Source organism: Mustela erminea, chromosome 10, assembly GCF_009829155.1.
Source record: "Mustela erminea isolate mMusErm1 chromosome 10, mMusErm1.Pri, whole genome shotgun sequence".
NCBI lineage: Eukaryota > Metazoa > Chordata > Mammalia > Carnivora > Mustelidae > Mustela > Mustela erminea.
In genome coordinates, this window is record NC_045623.1 from 94,916,358 (window position 1) to 94,931,912 (window position 15,555).

The 15,555-nt window shown below is 35.2% G+C and overlaps 1 protein-coding gene across 19 annotated transcripts in view; it reads left to right on the plus strand.

The window, feature by feature from the left end:
- The window catches only part of EIF4G3 (eukaryotic translation initiation factor 4 gamma 3), a 343,509-nt gene that overhangs the window by 267,939 nt on the left and 60,015 nt on the right, over nucleotides 1-15,555 (plus strand). For 18 of the 19 annotated variants that reach the window (XM_032301982.1, XM_032301966.1, XM_032301968.1 and 15 more), the window contains 2 exons: nucleotides 2,418-2,588; nucleotides 9,384-9,581. In XM_032301982.1, coding sequence (XP_032157873.1) covers nucleotides 2,418-2,588; nucleotides 9,384-9,581 — 369 coding nt within the window. Of the gene's footprint in view, nucleotides 1-2,417; nucleotides 2,589-9,383; nucleotides 9,623-15,555 lie in introns of all 19 variants that reach the window. The other variant, XM_032301983.1, reaches the window with a different exon arrangement.

Genomic DNA, 15,555 nt, shown 5'->3' on the forward strand with positions numbered 1-15,555 from the left:
AATATTTCTCACATCTTATGCAGTTCATTTGAAATCCATATATATTTGTCTTAGAGCTGGTAAAGAGATTTGGCGTAAGTTGTATTTACTTCCTACATTCAAATCTCACTGCTACATAGTCATTGATGTTTCCAGTAAGTACGTTCAGGGAATAGAACTTTCCTACTTCATTCAAACATGATTAAAATTATATCCCCAAATTCGGGCACCTAGGTGGTGCAGTCATTAAGTGTCTGCCTTCAGCTCAGGTCGTGATCCCAGGGTCCTGGGATCGAGTCCCACATTGAGCCGCACATCAGGCTCTCTGCTCCTCGGGAAGCCTGCTTCTCCCTCTTCCACTCCCCCTGCTTGTGTTCTCTCTCTTGCTATGTCTTTTTTTGTCAAATAAATAAATAAAATCTTTAAAAAACATTATATCCCCAAATTATTATTACTATGCCTCTTATCTGATTTTGACATAATTACCTTTCATTATATCCACTAATCTTTGTTCTTGACAAATTTTTATGTGCAAATGCATGGATTAATTTAAATGTCTTATAGTATAAGTTATATATAAGTTATTTGAACTTATCCAAGCACTGAAAAGATTTTAACCCACACTAATTACCCATTCTTGTTTACACTAGAATACAACCTGAATTTTAAAAATATCAGATAATATTTAGTGTTCTGCATTCTCTTATCAGAATTGTTTTGGGGGTGCCTGGGTGACTCACTTGGTTTAGCGACTGTCTTCGGCTCAGGTCATGATCCCAGAGTCCCGAGATTGAGTTCCTCATCAGGCTCCCAGCTCTGTGAGGAGTCTGCTTCTCCCTCTGACCTCCTCCCCTCTCATGCTCTCTCTTGTATTCTGTCTCTCAAACAAATTAATTACATCTAAAAAAAATAATAAATCTTCATTTCTGTTTAAAAAGAGAGAAAAAGAATTGTCTGGGCTATTATATCAAAGTTTCAGTTATAAACAAATGTTTTTATAGTAGGACTGTCCAGTTTAGCACCTGCTCCCTGTTGGTACTTTTCTAGTGTGATCCTCTTCAGGTCATTTTTAGTTAAACTATGTGTGGTACCTCAGGTTTTTTAATGTGTACCAAATACTCTGAGATTGTATCATTTATTCTGAGTACTTAGCTGGATATATTTGACAAGATTAGTGTATATTGCTCAGGAAGGCTATTTTTTGATCCTGATAAATGCTTGATACTGCTATTACTGATTAGGGCAGATGGTGAAGTGTAATTCTGAGAATGAGTGTTGTTTAAAGGCTTTCAGTCTTGCCAGCTTCAGCCTCAGACTATGTATTTCTTAGAACCTGTTTTTTAATATAAAGCATTGAAATTTAAGTTTCTGCTTCCTTCTCTAAATCTTCATATAAATTCAGAAGGGCAGTATTAGGGCACTAACAGATATGATTCTGATTTGTATGTCTTGTGTGACTTCTTTTCCTTCCCTCTTAAAGTTTAATTACAATATTTACTCAGGATTTAGAAAATGATATCACGGACGCTCCTGGGAGACTCAGTTAAGCATCCGACTCTTGGCATATGTCATATGTATATGACATATGCATATGTCAGTATGCAATAGATCTGGGAGGAACAAAACTTACATCAACCCAAATGTTTAATCTTGAAAAGTTATTTCCTGGCATTTGAGATGGCAACTGTTAGTGATATTTTAATACACAGAATGCAAGTTTTACTTCATTATCTCTAACAGTAGTTAGTCTTAATCTGATGACCATTGTGACAGGCTAGCAAGTGTTTTTAACAGAGTGAGTATAGTGGGACTCTAGCAGGAACTAAGAACTGACAAAAGAGAAGACATTTTTTTCAGGGAACAATTTAGTTAAATCTCATTTAATGATTTAAGAAAGACTTACTTTAGTATTTCTGGCCCAGGAAGTTTACAGGGATCCATTAAAATCTGTAGTAAGGCTGGATGTCTATGCTATAAAGAATTTTTTTGATAAAATTGTATTTGGATTTCACACTAGCAGTGTGGAAACCTAGTTTTTGAAGCAGCTTTGTGACTGTGATGATTACTGCCTGTGAATTTGTATAATTATTCAAGTGAGCAGTCCAAAGTCACACAGCTAGTGAAAAATAAAGCTTCAGTTTGGGGTATTCTTTTTTGTTAAGAATAATAGCAGTATCAAACAGAATTTTCCCATCACATTATCTAATTTAGGACTTCAGGGTTAGAAACTGTAGTAGTGGAAAATATTACACTGATGGTATTCTAAGGTTGTCCTCCTCTTCTCCCCCAGAAAGATCACATCAAATTGAGTGCTTAATATCCATCTTTGCGTGTAGGAAATGTTCAGTGTGATCATCAGATTTGAATTGGGAAGCACAGCAGAGGCAGCAAATTTTAAGTACACTCTTTAGATATAATAAAGAATATTCTTGTCCTAGTTGTTGAATGTTGGACCACGAAGATCTCAACCTGGCCAGAGAAGAGAGCCAAGGAAGATTATCACAGTCTCTGTGAAAGAAGATGTGCACCTGAAAAAGGCAGAGAATGCCTGGAAGCCCAGCCAAAAACGAGACAGCCAAGCTGAGGATCCTGAAAACATCAAAACTCAGGTGAGAACAGAAGCACATTCTTACATTGTTTTGGAATTACAGTGCTGTTGTTTTAATGTGCTTTGACTTGTTATTTTGTCCTATTAGTATACTAGAGATTTTAGTTCATGATTTTTGTACATTTTTTGTTTTTTAAAAGCATTATTCTAAAATCTTTAGCGTAATGGGTGCCAAGTACCTACTATTTTCTTGTTTGGTTGTCAAAACAACTACTGTATCTAGAGGGTTTATATGTCATAGACTTTGATCATTTAGGCTTAGATCAATGCTTGCTTTTCTTAAAAATGTGTTTTTAGATTCTTAGTACCCTGTGCTAGTCCAGTTAGCATATTGCTTTATGTCTCCTTGTCAGGCCTTCATTTCTGTATTAAGTTAGAATTTAGAAACCAATCTTGTTTTGGAATAAAATTGAATTCTCCACATCTTTCTATGCATACCTGCCTGCAGAACTCCTTAGGATAAATTGAATAAATTCCTTTAATCCAAACAAAATTAATTTTTGTGTCAAATTATATAGTCTTCATTCATCATTTGCTGTACACACAGTGCCATTTCCTATACTTGGGTTACCTCTACTATCTTGTTTGGATTTTTTGCTTCTAGGCACCAAGACTAGAGTCTGCTCTTGAATTTTGCACCTATATCAGAGTTAGGTATCACAGATCATATGCTGACTTGTCAGTGTCTCATTCCTGAAATATCTTTCCTCTCATTGTAAATAGTTTAATACAGCAGTGAAAAGCTTCAGCTCTAGAGACAGGCAAGTCCTATTAGGCAAGTTCTTAATCTCAACTGTAAAATGAAGATACTAATTATTACCTGCCTTTACCTACCTTATGGGGCTGTTTTGAAGATTGAATAAAGTCATATAAAGCAGTTGGCATGGTTCCTGGAACCCAGGTACTCAGTATGATGATGATCTGTGTCAGATGTGTGCCTTATACATGTAGATCTTAATTCAACACCAACATAGAACCACAAACATAGTAGATACTATACTTGATAAACAAACTAACCAACAAAGTTGTTCATACAAATCAAGACCAAGATGAACTTACTCATCACAAAACCATGCTGTCAAACCTCAACTGGCTGCTTGTCTTTGTTCATCTTTTTAGTGATTCCACAGCTATTTGTCCCTAGGTGCATCCTCCTCCAGAGTCACTGAAATCAAGTATCTAATTTCTTTTCAATGTATCTCAACCTTATTTTAGAAATACCTTATGTATCTCTCCCTCCAATCCTTCTGAGAAGTGCTGATTGATAAGGGGCCTAAATGACTTGCAAGGATAGGTAAAATTCCTGCTGAATCTTTATCACTGAAGGCGAAGAGGTCTTGTTTTAGTGGTTAAGGCACTTGTAGTTGTGCCTCATTTCATTAGATTATTGCAGCAACTATGAAGGAGGGAATAGATATTTTCCTTCTTTTATATATGAGAAAATTGAAGTATCGAGAAATTAAGTTGCCCTCGGTATTGTGGACTAGTCCATTCATTGCACCTTGTAATCTGCCTGTTTACTTTGTAACAAAGTTCTCCCTATTACTGGTTAAGTTTTATTTCTGAAACATAATTTTGTTTTGAGGAATCATTCATTAATTGGCTAAGTTTTCTTCAGTGAAAAGATAAAGCAAACCCAGTGGAGAATTAATAGGCGGCTTTTTCAGGGCGAGTACAATCCTCTTGTTATTGATACTTTTTCTTCTGAGTATGGTGCATCTTTGCTCCTTGCCTTCTCTTTTTTGGTGTTTTCATTTTTCTCTTTTGCATAGGTCTACATCACGCTGACCTGGTGTTCCTGCTAATTCTGTTTCTTTACTTTTTTGTCAAAGAGTAGTTTTATTGTTGCCACTTCGACTTCTAAAATACTCTTTCATTCTGACTTCATTCCTACCGCTGTATTTTAACCAACACTATGAATAATACCAATGATCTTATTTTTCCTGTGTCATGAGATAGGACTGCCTTGAGGCAGTTCTAGGAGTCATTGCCTCTTGATTTGTCTAGACTTCAACCACATATACTACTGTATATGTGGTCCCCTGCTTATGTCTCTCTTCTCTTCTCTTGCTATAGCATTCTTACTGCTTCTGCCTGACTCTTCTACCTGACGGACTGATTTTTAGATCTCTGCCCTAGCTTTTAACCTGTCTTTAATGACCTCATTTTCAGATAAAAAAAAAAAAATACCTCATTTTCTCTCAACAACTCACACACTAGCCCTATGCTCTTTCCTTGTTGTTCCCTATTCCCAAAATAGGAAACCCTCACTAATAACTCCTTCCTAAAGGAGTTTTCCCTTTCTAAAATGTCTTTTTCCCTTTCTTTTTTACTTGGCTAGTTGTTTTCTTTGTTGGTGGTGGTTTTTTAAAGGTTTTACTTATTTGTTTGAGAGAGCACGAGTGGAAGGGTAGAGAAGGAGGGAGAGGATCAAGCAGATTCCCTGCTGAGCAGGAAACCCCCATGCAGGGCTCGATCCCAGGACCCTGACATCATGACCTGGGGACCCTTAAGTCAGACACTTAATTGACTGAGCGTGCAGGCACCCCTAGTTGTTTATTTCTTAATTTTAATTTTTATTTGAGTATAGTTGATACACAGTCACTTAGCCAGCTCTTTTTGTCCTTCATAACCTGGCCCAATTCTCATTTGCTGGCTAACCCATTGCCTCTGACCTCTCTAACACATAAACTGCTCCCTTCTGTGCCTCCTCATTCACCTGGTGTTTGCTATCACCTCACTTACAATTATCTTGTCTTTGCAGCTGAAGTCAGTGGTCTGGAAGGCAGCAACTGTGTGTGACACTTCATTTGTACCTGATACAGAATTTGTTGGGCCTCAAGTAGATGTGAATTAATGATTTTCAATAAAGTTATTGTTTGATGCCAATTTCTTTTTTTCATTGATGTATAATTGACATAACATCATGTTAGTTTCAGTTTATATACTGTAATGATTTAACGTTTATGTATATCAAAATGGCCGCCGTAATTAGTCCAGTTAACATCTGTTATCATGCATAGTTAAAAATTTTTTTTTCTTGCAATGAAAACCTTTAAGAGCTACTGTCTTATCAACTTTTGATGCAATATGCAATACAGTACTAACTGTAGTCACCTTGCTGTTCATTACTTTAATAAATTACTTTTTTATCCTAGTTTTTAAGCTCAGATTATCATCTGAAATTTTTGAGATATTTGAAGGTTGTGGCTTTTTTCCTCCTTCCTCCCTCCCTCCATCTGTCTTTATTCTTCCTTTCCGCTCCTTTCCCTTCTTTTCTTCTTTCTTTCTTCCTAGAAAAGGAGAGAAAGAGAGCACAGGTGCATTTTCAAAGGGAGAGGGAGAAAGAAACTCAAGTTAGACTCCCCGCTGAGTGTAGAGCCCAATATGGAGCTCCCTCTCAGGACCCTGATATCATGAAAAGAGCTGGCTGCTTAGTGACTGAGCCAAGGTTGTGTTTTCTTCCCCCTTGATATAAAGCACAGATTGTTTTAGATCTCACCAATACTGTCAATTGATTGAGGCAATTGGAGAATTTTGTTGACTTTGCCCACCCTTAAGAAACTTAATTTTTTTTAAATAAAGGCAGTGCTAACTCACTGCTGAAAAAACCTGACTATATAATTTTTTAAAGATTTAAATGGATTTATTTACTACCTCCTTCCTAGAGAAAACTATTAACATATTGACATGTATTCTAAAAATCCTTATATTCAGAAACTAATTTTTTAGGGATCAAATAAAACATTTTATAGGCCTTTTCAGTTATATTACGGTTTCATGGATTTTTGTAACTTCATATTTTACTGAGACATAATTTACATTTAGTAAGTTTTACTATTTGGTATATAAATCTGCAACTCTTGAACACACATAGGCATGTAACAACCACCACAATCAAGATATGGTATGTTTTTATCAGACCCCAGAAATTTCCTTGTGCTACTTTATATCCATCTTCTCCCTGCATGCCCACCTCTAGCAGTCACTACTCTGTTTGTCCCAGTAGCACTGCTTTTTCCAAAATACCAAATCAATGAAATCATTTTGAATGTAGCTTCTTTCACTTGGCACATTCCATTTGTAGTCATGTATGACTCATTACTTTTTTATTACCTGTTAGTATTCCATTGTTCCCGATACACCATAGAAGTGTATCCATTCACAGGGATCCATTCACAGTTTTCAGGTTTTGGCAATTATGAATAAAATGCTGTAATCATTGTATAGGATTTGTGTAAACGTAAGGTTTTGTCTCTTGGGGTAAAATTGTAGCTATGACATCTGTGAATTATCTAGTAAATATAGGTTTGACTTTATCAGAAGATGCCAGACTGTTTGCCGGGGTGGACAGTTTTGCGTTTCCGGCGGCAAGGCACGAGAATCCCAGTTATTCCACTTCTTTGCCAGCACTTATTACTTTGTGCTTTACAAATTTAACCGTTCTAATGCATATGTATGGTAGCATCTCATTGTTTTAATTTGTGTTTCCAAATGAATAATATATTGAATAAACAAATCTTTTCTTGTGCTTATTTGCCATTCTTGTATCTTTGGTGAAATTTCTCTTCTTTTACCCTGTTTCATTGGCTGGTGGTTCAATTTTTGAGAGTTCTGTGTATATTCTGGATACAAATCTTTTATCAGATGTGTGTGTTGCAAAACTTTTCTTCCAGTCCGTGGTTTGTCTTCTTGTTCTCTTAAGAGTATCTTTGCAGAAATGAAGTTTTCAACTTTGATCATGTTGAATTTATCAACTTCTGCATTTATAGGTCTGTGCTTTTGTCATATCTAAAAATCTTTGCATAACCCAAGAACATAAAAAATTTCTCCTTTCATATCTTCTAAAGGTTTATAGTTTTAGGTTTTACATATCTGTTTGTGATTCAGTTTTAATTAATTTCTTTATTTCATGGAGGATATGGATCAAGGTTCTTTTTTTCTTTTCTTTTTCTTATGTATATCCAGTTGTTCCAGCACCATTTGTTGGAAGAATTATCCTTTTTCTCAGGTGCCTGGGTGACTCAGTTGGTTAAGCATCTGTCTTCAGTTCAGGTCATGATCTCAGGGACCTGGGATGGAGCCCTGTGTCAGGCTCTTCCCTACAGCTTGTGCTCTCTCTCTCTTTTGCTCTGCTTTTCACTCCCTCTCAAATAAATAAAGTCTTTTTTAAAAAAAATCGTTTTTCCATTCAGTTTTCTTTGTACGTTTGTTGAAAATTGGTTCATCATATATGTGTGAATCTAGTTCTATACTTATATTCTGTCCCAGTGATCTATGTGTCACTCCCCTGGCCAATATCACAGTGTCTTTGTATGGTAAATATTGAGAGCAGGCTGTATGAGTCCTCCAACTTTGTTATTTTTCAAAATCACTTAGGCTATTCTCGCTTTTTTTCCCCCTTGTCTTTTCACGTAAATTGTTGAATCAGCTTCTTGATTTTTGTCTGAAAGCTCCAAAACCCTACTAGGATTTTTATTTTGATTGTTTTAAATCTATAGATCAGTTTAGAGAAAATTGACAGCTTAATAATAATGAATCTTCTAATACAGGCACATGACATAGGTCTCTTTATTTAGGTCTTCCTTTTTTTCTTTCATTAGTGACTTGTGGTTTTTATCATATAGCTCCTGTAGACTTTTTGTTAGATTCTTAACTAAGTATTTCATGGTTTTTGGTGCTATTGTAAATAGTACTTTTAAAATATGTAATTTCTAGTTTGTTCCTAATATATAGACATAAAATTGCTACTTGTATGTTGACTTATATTCTGCAATGTTGTTAGACTTATTTATTAGTTCTAGTATATCTTTGTAGATTCCTTATGATTTTCTACATAATCATATCATTTACGAATAGAGAGTTTTATTTTTTCCTTTACAATCTATACAGATTGTAGTTCTTTTTCTTTGCTTTTTTGCACTGACTCGGACCTCCAGTATGGCTTTGAATAGGATGGTAAGAATGTACATTCTTGCTTTGTTCCTGTTCTTAGAGGGAAATTACCATTAAGTAGAGTTATATATGCTTTTTTTCCTAGTTGAGGAAGTTCTCTTCTGTTTTTAATTTGATGAGAGTTTAAAATACCTTCTGCCTTGTATTCTGTACCATAATTTATATTATATCATAATTTAGACAGATTTTCTATTTTAGGAGATTTAAGTTATTTGCTATAAAGGGGTAGTGATGAAAGTTATTGTGGCTAAAATCTTTTGTACCTATCCTTAAATATGAATAAGTTTCTAAAAGTATAATAGTTATTTTGAAAGATACATCATAAAGGTGCCTCGGTGGCTCAGTCTGTTAATCATCTGCCTTCAACTCAGGTCATGATCTCAGGTTCCTGGGATGGAGTCTCTCATCAGGCTCCCTGCTTAGCAGGAGTCTGCTTCTCCTTCCTGCTCTACCCCTGGCTCCTCCCTGCTCATTCTCTCTTGTTCTCTCTCTCTCAAATAAAAATAAAAAATAAAAATCTTACAAACAAAAAAACAAAAGATACATCATAGTTTTAAAGCTTTCAATACACCTTGCCAAATTGCCTTGAGAAATGTACCAGGTGATATTCTTGCCAGTGAATATACCTAGTTCCTAGAATTCTCATCAGTTATGGAAAAGAAGTGATATAATGGTTTGATGTTTGTTAAAATAGATTTAATTATTTCTGTTATGAGTTCACAATCCTTGTTAATTTGGGAAGTTGAACTTACAAATTATAAACAAAATATTAACCCTTACAGAAAGAATCATCCTGTCACAGTTACTATAACACTGTTTTCTTTTTTTGTGGCCCCTCTAGGAGCTTTTCAGAAAAGTTCGAAGTATCTTAAATAAACTGACACCACAGATGTTCAACCAACTGATGAAGCAAGTGTCAGGACTTACTGTTGACACAGAGGAGCGGCTGAAGGGAGTCATTGACCTGGTCTTTGAGAAGGCTATCGATGAGCCCAGTTTCTCTGTGGCTTATGCAAACATGTGTCGATGTCTAGTAACGGTAAGAAGAGAGGAAGGAGTAAAACCAGAAATCTCCAAGAGGTATATTCTCCCCTCACTACACATTCTTCCCAGAAGTGTTATTGGGGTAACATAAAGGGGAGAATATATTTATAGCACTTTTTTATATAATATTCTCAATGTATAAAAAGAATCTTGCTTTATTAAAATATATCCTCACCTCTGGAGGGGATATGGAAATAGACTGAAATAGGCCTGATATGTTCCCACCCAGTGTGAGCAATACTGAATAAGTTTTAAATTAGTAATGTGAAATTATTGGCCTGAGCAACCTACCTCTCCTGTTGTCTCTTATAAAGTGAATGCTTACATTCACATTTAATTCAAAACTGAAAATATATTGGTTTTAATTTGAGCCTCGGTGAAATGAAAAGATAGTTATGGTCATAAAAGTTTCAAAAGTGATCATTTCATCTCTTAGAAACTATTAGATTTCTTTCTCTTTACATTGTCCACAGCCATTTAATCTCTACAGCCTGTCAAATCTAGGGCAAGACAGAATGGGAGACCAAAGAGCTTCTGGTTAGTGTTCATTGTCCTCTGTTCTGCAGTCAGAACACTACCATGTACCATCTGTGTTTTCTCTGCCTGTTACTGTTACCCAGGTACTTGTGTCAGAAATGTGTGTCCTTTAACATTTGGGGTTTTTTCTTATCACAATTCATTGTCATTTGCCTTGTTATAAAAGTGCAGAATTCTGTCATTCTCCCAGTATTTTTGAGTCCTGTGTCAAAGATAGGTAAGTCTGTTGTGACCTGGAAAGTTTACTTCTTCTGTCTTTAAGGAATTTAAAATTCATATTGGAAAAAATAAAAAACAACTTAGCATTTAACAAAATGATCACTTAGAGCATATTCTGTGAAATTGCAATATGTTGATGCTTGAATGGATGTTCTAGACCTAAAAACCAAGTAGAACAAAAAAGAAATGACTATGTTATTGGTAGAGTGACAGACTGCTTCTGTGAGGCAGGTAGCGTTCAGGGTGGGCCTGAGAGGATCGGTGGTTGTTGGGGGGAACAAGTGTAGAGCAGCAAAAGCTCATGTCTGAGGTAGCGCATGCAGCACATTAGTCATAGATACGGGCCTTTTGTCTCACAGTTCTGGCTTTAAATTTTAACTTTAAAATTTAAATTTAAGTCCCTACTCTGCAAGCTGCTAACTCAATAATAAACTTCATAATAAATTATAATGAGTTGTTATAAACTTTGTAACTTCATAAAATTACATTACCTCATTTTTTAATCATAAAATAAAATTAAGTGATGCAATTTGAGGCTATTACAATGATAACATTAATTTACTAATAGTATAATTTAATGAGATTGTTTATGTAAAGTTCCTAGCTCAGTATTTGGCCTGTATCATCCCTAAATAATTCAGAATTATATTGGTGGTGGAAAAGATTGCAAAGGTCTTAAAATGCTGGCTGATTGAGGACGATTGTGATAACAGAAACTATTTATTTAGCTTCTACTATGTTGCATTATGGGTAGATGCTTTACATATATTCTTGTTAATAGCTATTATAACCCTGGAAGTTTAGTATTATTAGCCCCACTTTACTGAACAAGAAACTGAGACTTAAAAAAGGGTAAGTAACTTGCTTAAAGTCACATTAACTAGTAAGTGGCAATGCTAGAATCCAAGTCTAGGATTCTTGAGCCACTTGCCATATTTCTTTCTAATTACCATACCGTAGGTATCTGAAGGCCATCTCATGCTTCTCATTTTTCTTGTGGCAGGTGGCAACCATACCATCTTGTAGCCACTTTTTAGAACTAGGACTAGATCCCAGATCTCCTGGCTTATACTTTAGTACTTTTTACTAATTTTAGATTTAATCCTACAGGCAGTGAAGGATTATTAATTTGTTTTTTTTTTTTAAGATTTTGTTTATTTGAGAGAGAGAGAGCACGAGAGAGTGGGGGGAGGGGCAGAGGGAGAGAGAGAATCTCAAGCAGACGGGAGCCACATGTGGAGCTTGATCCCACAACCCCAAGAACACAACCTGAGCCAAAATCAAGAGTCACTTAAGAACACTTAACCAACTGAACCACGCAGGTGCCCATGTTAATGTTTTTCAATAGAAGAGTATCTTTGATGAAAATGGCCTTTGGAAAGGCAATAATAGAAAGTAGATTAAAATACAATCATAGATAAACCAACCACTTACGTGAATTTTGTTATGATTCAGCCCTTTTTAAATAAGATTGATTAAACTTTACTAGGTTATTTTTAATTACAGAATAACCTTTGCAGTAAGTGCAGCAGTAAACGGGGTGTCAGAGAGAAAGCTGCTGCTCTTCTTTCAGCCCCATCCGGTTACACCTCCCTTTGTGAATGGCTTATGTCTGCACTTCCACAGTTTTATTTATATTCATAAAAGTATATAAGCAAATATATATACGTATAAAGAGAATACTTTTGGTTTTGTAGTAGTTAAATTCTGTCACGTATGTATTTTTTTGCAGTTTACTTTTTTTCACTTAATATGTTTTGGGCATATCCCTACATCACTACAGAGATTTTACTCCTACTTTTTTAGTAGTTGCATAATATCTGAAGATATATATATGCACATACATGCACCATAGTTTCCCCAGCCTTTTTTCTCTCCCCCCTTCCTCTTTTTCTTCCATGTTGTTTCTACTTTTCTGGTTTTTGCAGATTTTCTTGGAACCACAAGCAGCACTCCAATAAACACCAAAGTATAATTCCTTTATTTACATGTTGAGGATTTACTTTTTTAGTATAAATTCCCCCAGAGTTATATACCAAATGATAAAAGTTTTTAAACTTTTTAAATTGAAGTATAATAGACATACATACTATTGGGGAAAAGAAAAATTCCTCATTTGTTGCTTTTGTCAAATGTAATGATACAGTTTCTTCATGGCTGATCTTAAGCCAGTTAACAGTTTGACAGTAGTTCACAAAATATCAACTGAATAGTTGGCTCCTGTGACCCAGTATGAGCTAGCTTTAGCACACCATTACAACATGCGTACAGAAATTATACAGATCATTAGTGTACAGCTCAGTGTATATCAGTGAAGGGAGCATACCTACCACCCTGGTCAGTAAATAAAACTGTACTGTTCCTTATTCCTTAAAGTAACCACTGTCATGGCTTCTAGGACTTTTGAGGTACTGAGGGCTTAAAATGAAAGGGGGCAATGGAAATAGAGTCATCATTGGTTCTTACTATGTAGAAAATACAAAAATCAGTCATGGGAATAATGAAAATCCAAATAAGAAAAGCTAATCTTTTAGGAGAAAATTGAGACTATCGTTATGAATGTTGGGGAAAATTTTGTTTAGCAAGATTAAGATTCAAAGTGAATAACAGAAAGCTATCAAAATTTGACTATTAAAATTTACAATCCTTGGTGTGTAGCAAATGATACCATAAATAAAAAGATAAAGCCACAGCATGGCAGAATCTATTTGGAATACGTAATAATTGATAAAATATTAAAATACAGAATTAAGGAGAAAACTCGGTAAGAAAACAGCCCAGTTAAATGGGCAATTTGTAGAAATAAAAATCTGTTAGCTGATTAATTTAACAAGATATTCAGTGTTATTCATGATTAGGGAAATAACAAACCGCAGTTCTATAGAAGTCACACTTGTTAGAGTAGGGAAAAAAATGAAATCATTTTAATACAGTCACTTTGATGAGTAATTAAACTATAACGTTGAAGATGTTCATATACTATTCCTCAGGAATTTTACTTCTTGATATATACCCCACAGAAATTACCAGATGAATACAAGGAATCTTTTTTTTTTTTTAAAGATTTTATTTATTTATTTGACAGAGAGAGACCACAAGTAGGCAGAGAGGCAGGCAGAGAGAGAGAGAGGAGGAAACAGGCTCCCCGCCGAGCAGAGAGCCCGATGCGGGACTCGATCCCAGGACCCTGAAATCATGACCCAAGCCAAAGGCAGCGGCTCAACCCACTGGGCCACCCAGGCACCCCACAAGGAATCATTTTTAAGAATGTTTATTTTCTGTATTGGTTTTAATAGTGAATAATAGGAAACAAATGAAATAAGCCTAAAGAAGACAATAGGTATACCACAATTTATTTGGTCAGTGGATTTGAATAGTAACATAATACAGCAGTTAAAATTAATGAAGTAATACTAAATGTGTTAGGGGTAATCAACCTCAATAATAGTACTGAATAAAGTATAACATCATTTAATAATATTTATAATATGCAAAATAAAACTATTGCTTATACTAAATATATATATAATAAAATTAGACCATTTGGAAATACTAAACATCAAATTCAAGGTAAGAGATAAAAAGTCTTTAGATTAAGGACAAGTACACAGGAGTAAGTATTAGAGCTTCTAGTTTTGACAAGTTAGGTGATCCAGACCACCCATTCCATGGATAACAATTAGAAAAATTGGCTACATTAATCTTTAAAATCTTGAATGTATCAGAGAACTAAAAGACAGTAAAGAATTACTAAGGTTAAGATCTTTGAAAAGGTAGAAATCCAAAGAAAAGTGACACATTTAGTAAAATTTCCCCCTAGAAGAGGCAACTAATACGTCTTGAAAAACTTGTTTTTCAAAAATTCATTGGACTAGGGGATAGAATTTGGGAACAGTGTTTACCAAAAGAGTGGTGGAAGAGGCTCTGGAGCTTGACTCATATTTTAGGTTGATTTCCCAAAGGACTGCATGCTTGAAACACGGACGAATCGGAAATTGACCTGCTCTCACAGGGATTGGATGTAGCTCAACATCAGATAATCTCAATCCTTGAACTAGAATTGTAGTGATTTCTGAATATGTTAGTGCCTGCTAGGTGCCTGGAAGAAGCAAGCACAAATTCTTTTTAAAACTATCATATATATTTTTTTAACTGTCATATTAGTCTTCAGATTATTTCTGAACAGTTTTTCAAATAAAATGTCCAGCACATAGTTAGAAACAGTAAGTCACACAAGGGAAAAAAATCACCATGAATGAGAAACAGCAATAAACAAATTTCCCACAGGCACTCCAGATATTGGCTTTTATCAGGCACAGACATCAGGTAATTGTATTATATTCAAGGTAATAAAGAGTAGCTGAAATTTTTAACAGAGAAAGAAAAGGTATCAAAAGAACGAAATAGAAATCCTATAACTTAATATATAATAAAATTCAGAATTTAATGGATTGGCCTAATAGCCAATTAGGTACAGATGAAATAAAGAATCATGAAGTTGGGGCGCCTGGGTGGCTCAGTGGGTTAAAGCCTCTGCCTTCGGCTCAGGTCATGATCCCAGGGTCCTGGGATGGAGCCCCGCATCGGGCTGTCTGCTCTGCAGAGAGCCTGCTTCCTCCTCTCTCACTCTCTGCCTGCCTCTCTGCCTACTTGTGATCTCTGTCAAATAAATAAATAAAATCTTTTTTAAAAAATAAATAAATAAATAAAAATAAAAAGAATTATGAAGTAGAAGATGTGTCTGCAGAATCCATAAGAAGCAGACAGACCAAAAAATAAAGTTACAAAAGGGAGAGTAAATGATGAGGAAGTTTCCATAAGGTCAAACTTTGCTTTAATTGGAGTCCCAAGAGGAGAGAGGAAGGAGTGGGAAGAAAGCGATGCTTGAAGAGAGTGGCTGAGAAATTATTCATAAGTACTAAGATGTTAAAACCATAGGCTGAAACAATTTCCTACAAATCCCAGTCATGAATAATAGTAGAAAAAGTGAAAATGAAGGAAAGTGTTTAGACTGGTGATATAGTAAAGGCTTACATTTAAAAAATAGAAAGAAACCAGGATGGGGAGGAGATATTAAAAAGAACAATAATTTGTTAGTAGATTTCTTAGGACCCAAATGTCACTGTGTACCAAAAAAAGATTGGTAAACTGAACTACATTAAAATTTGCATATTTTTCCTCAAAAGATGTCATTAAGGGAGTAAAAATGCAGA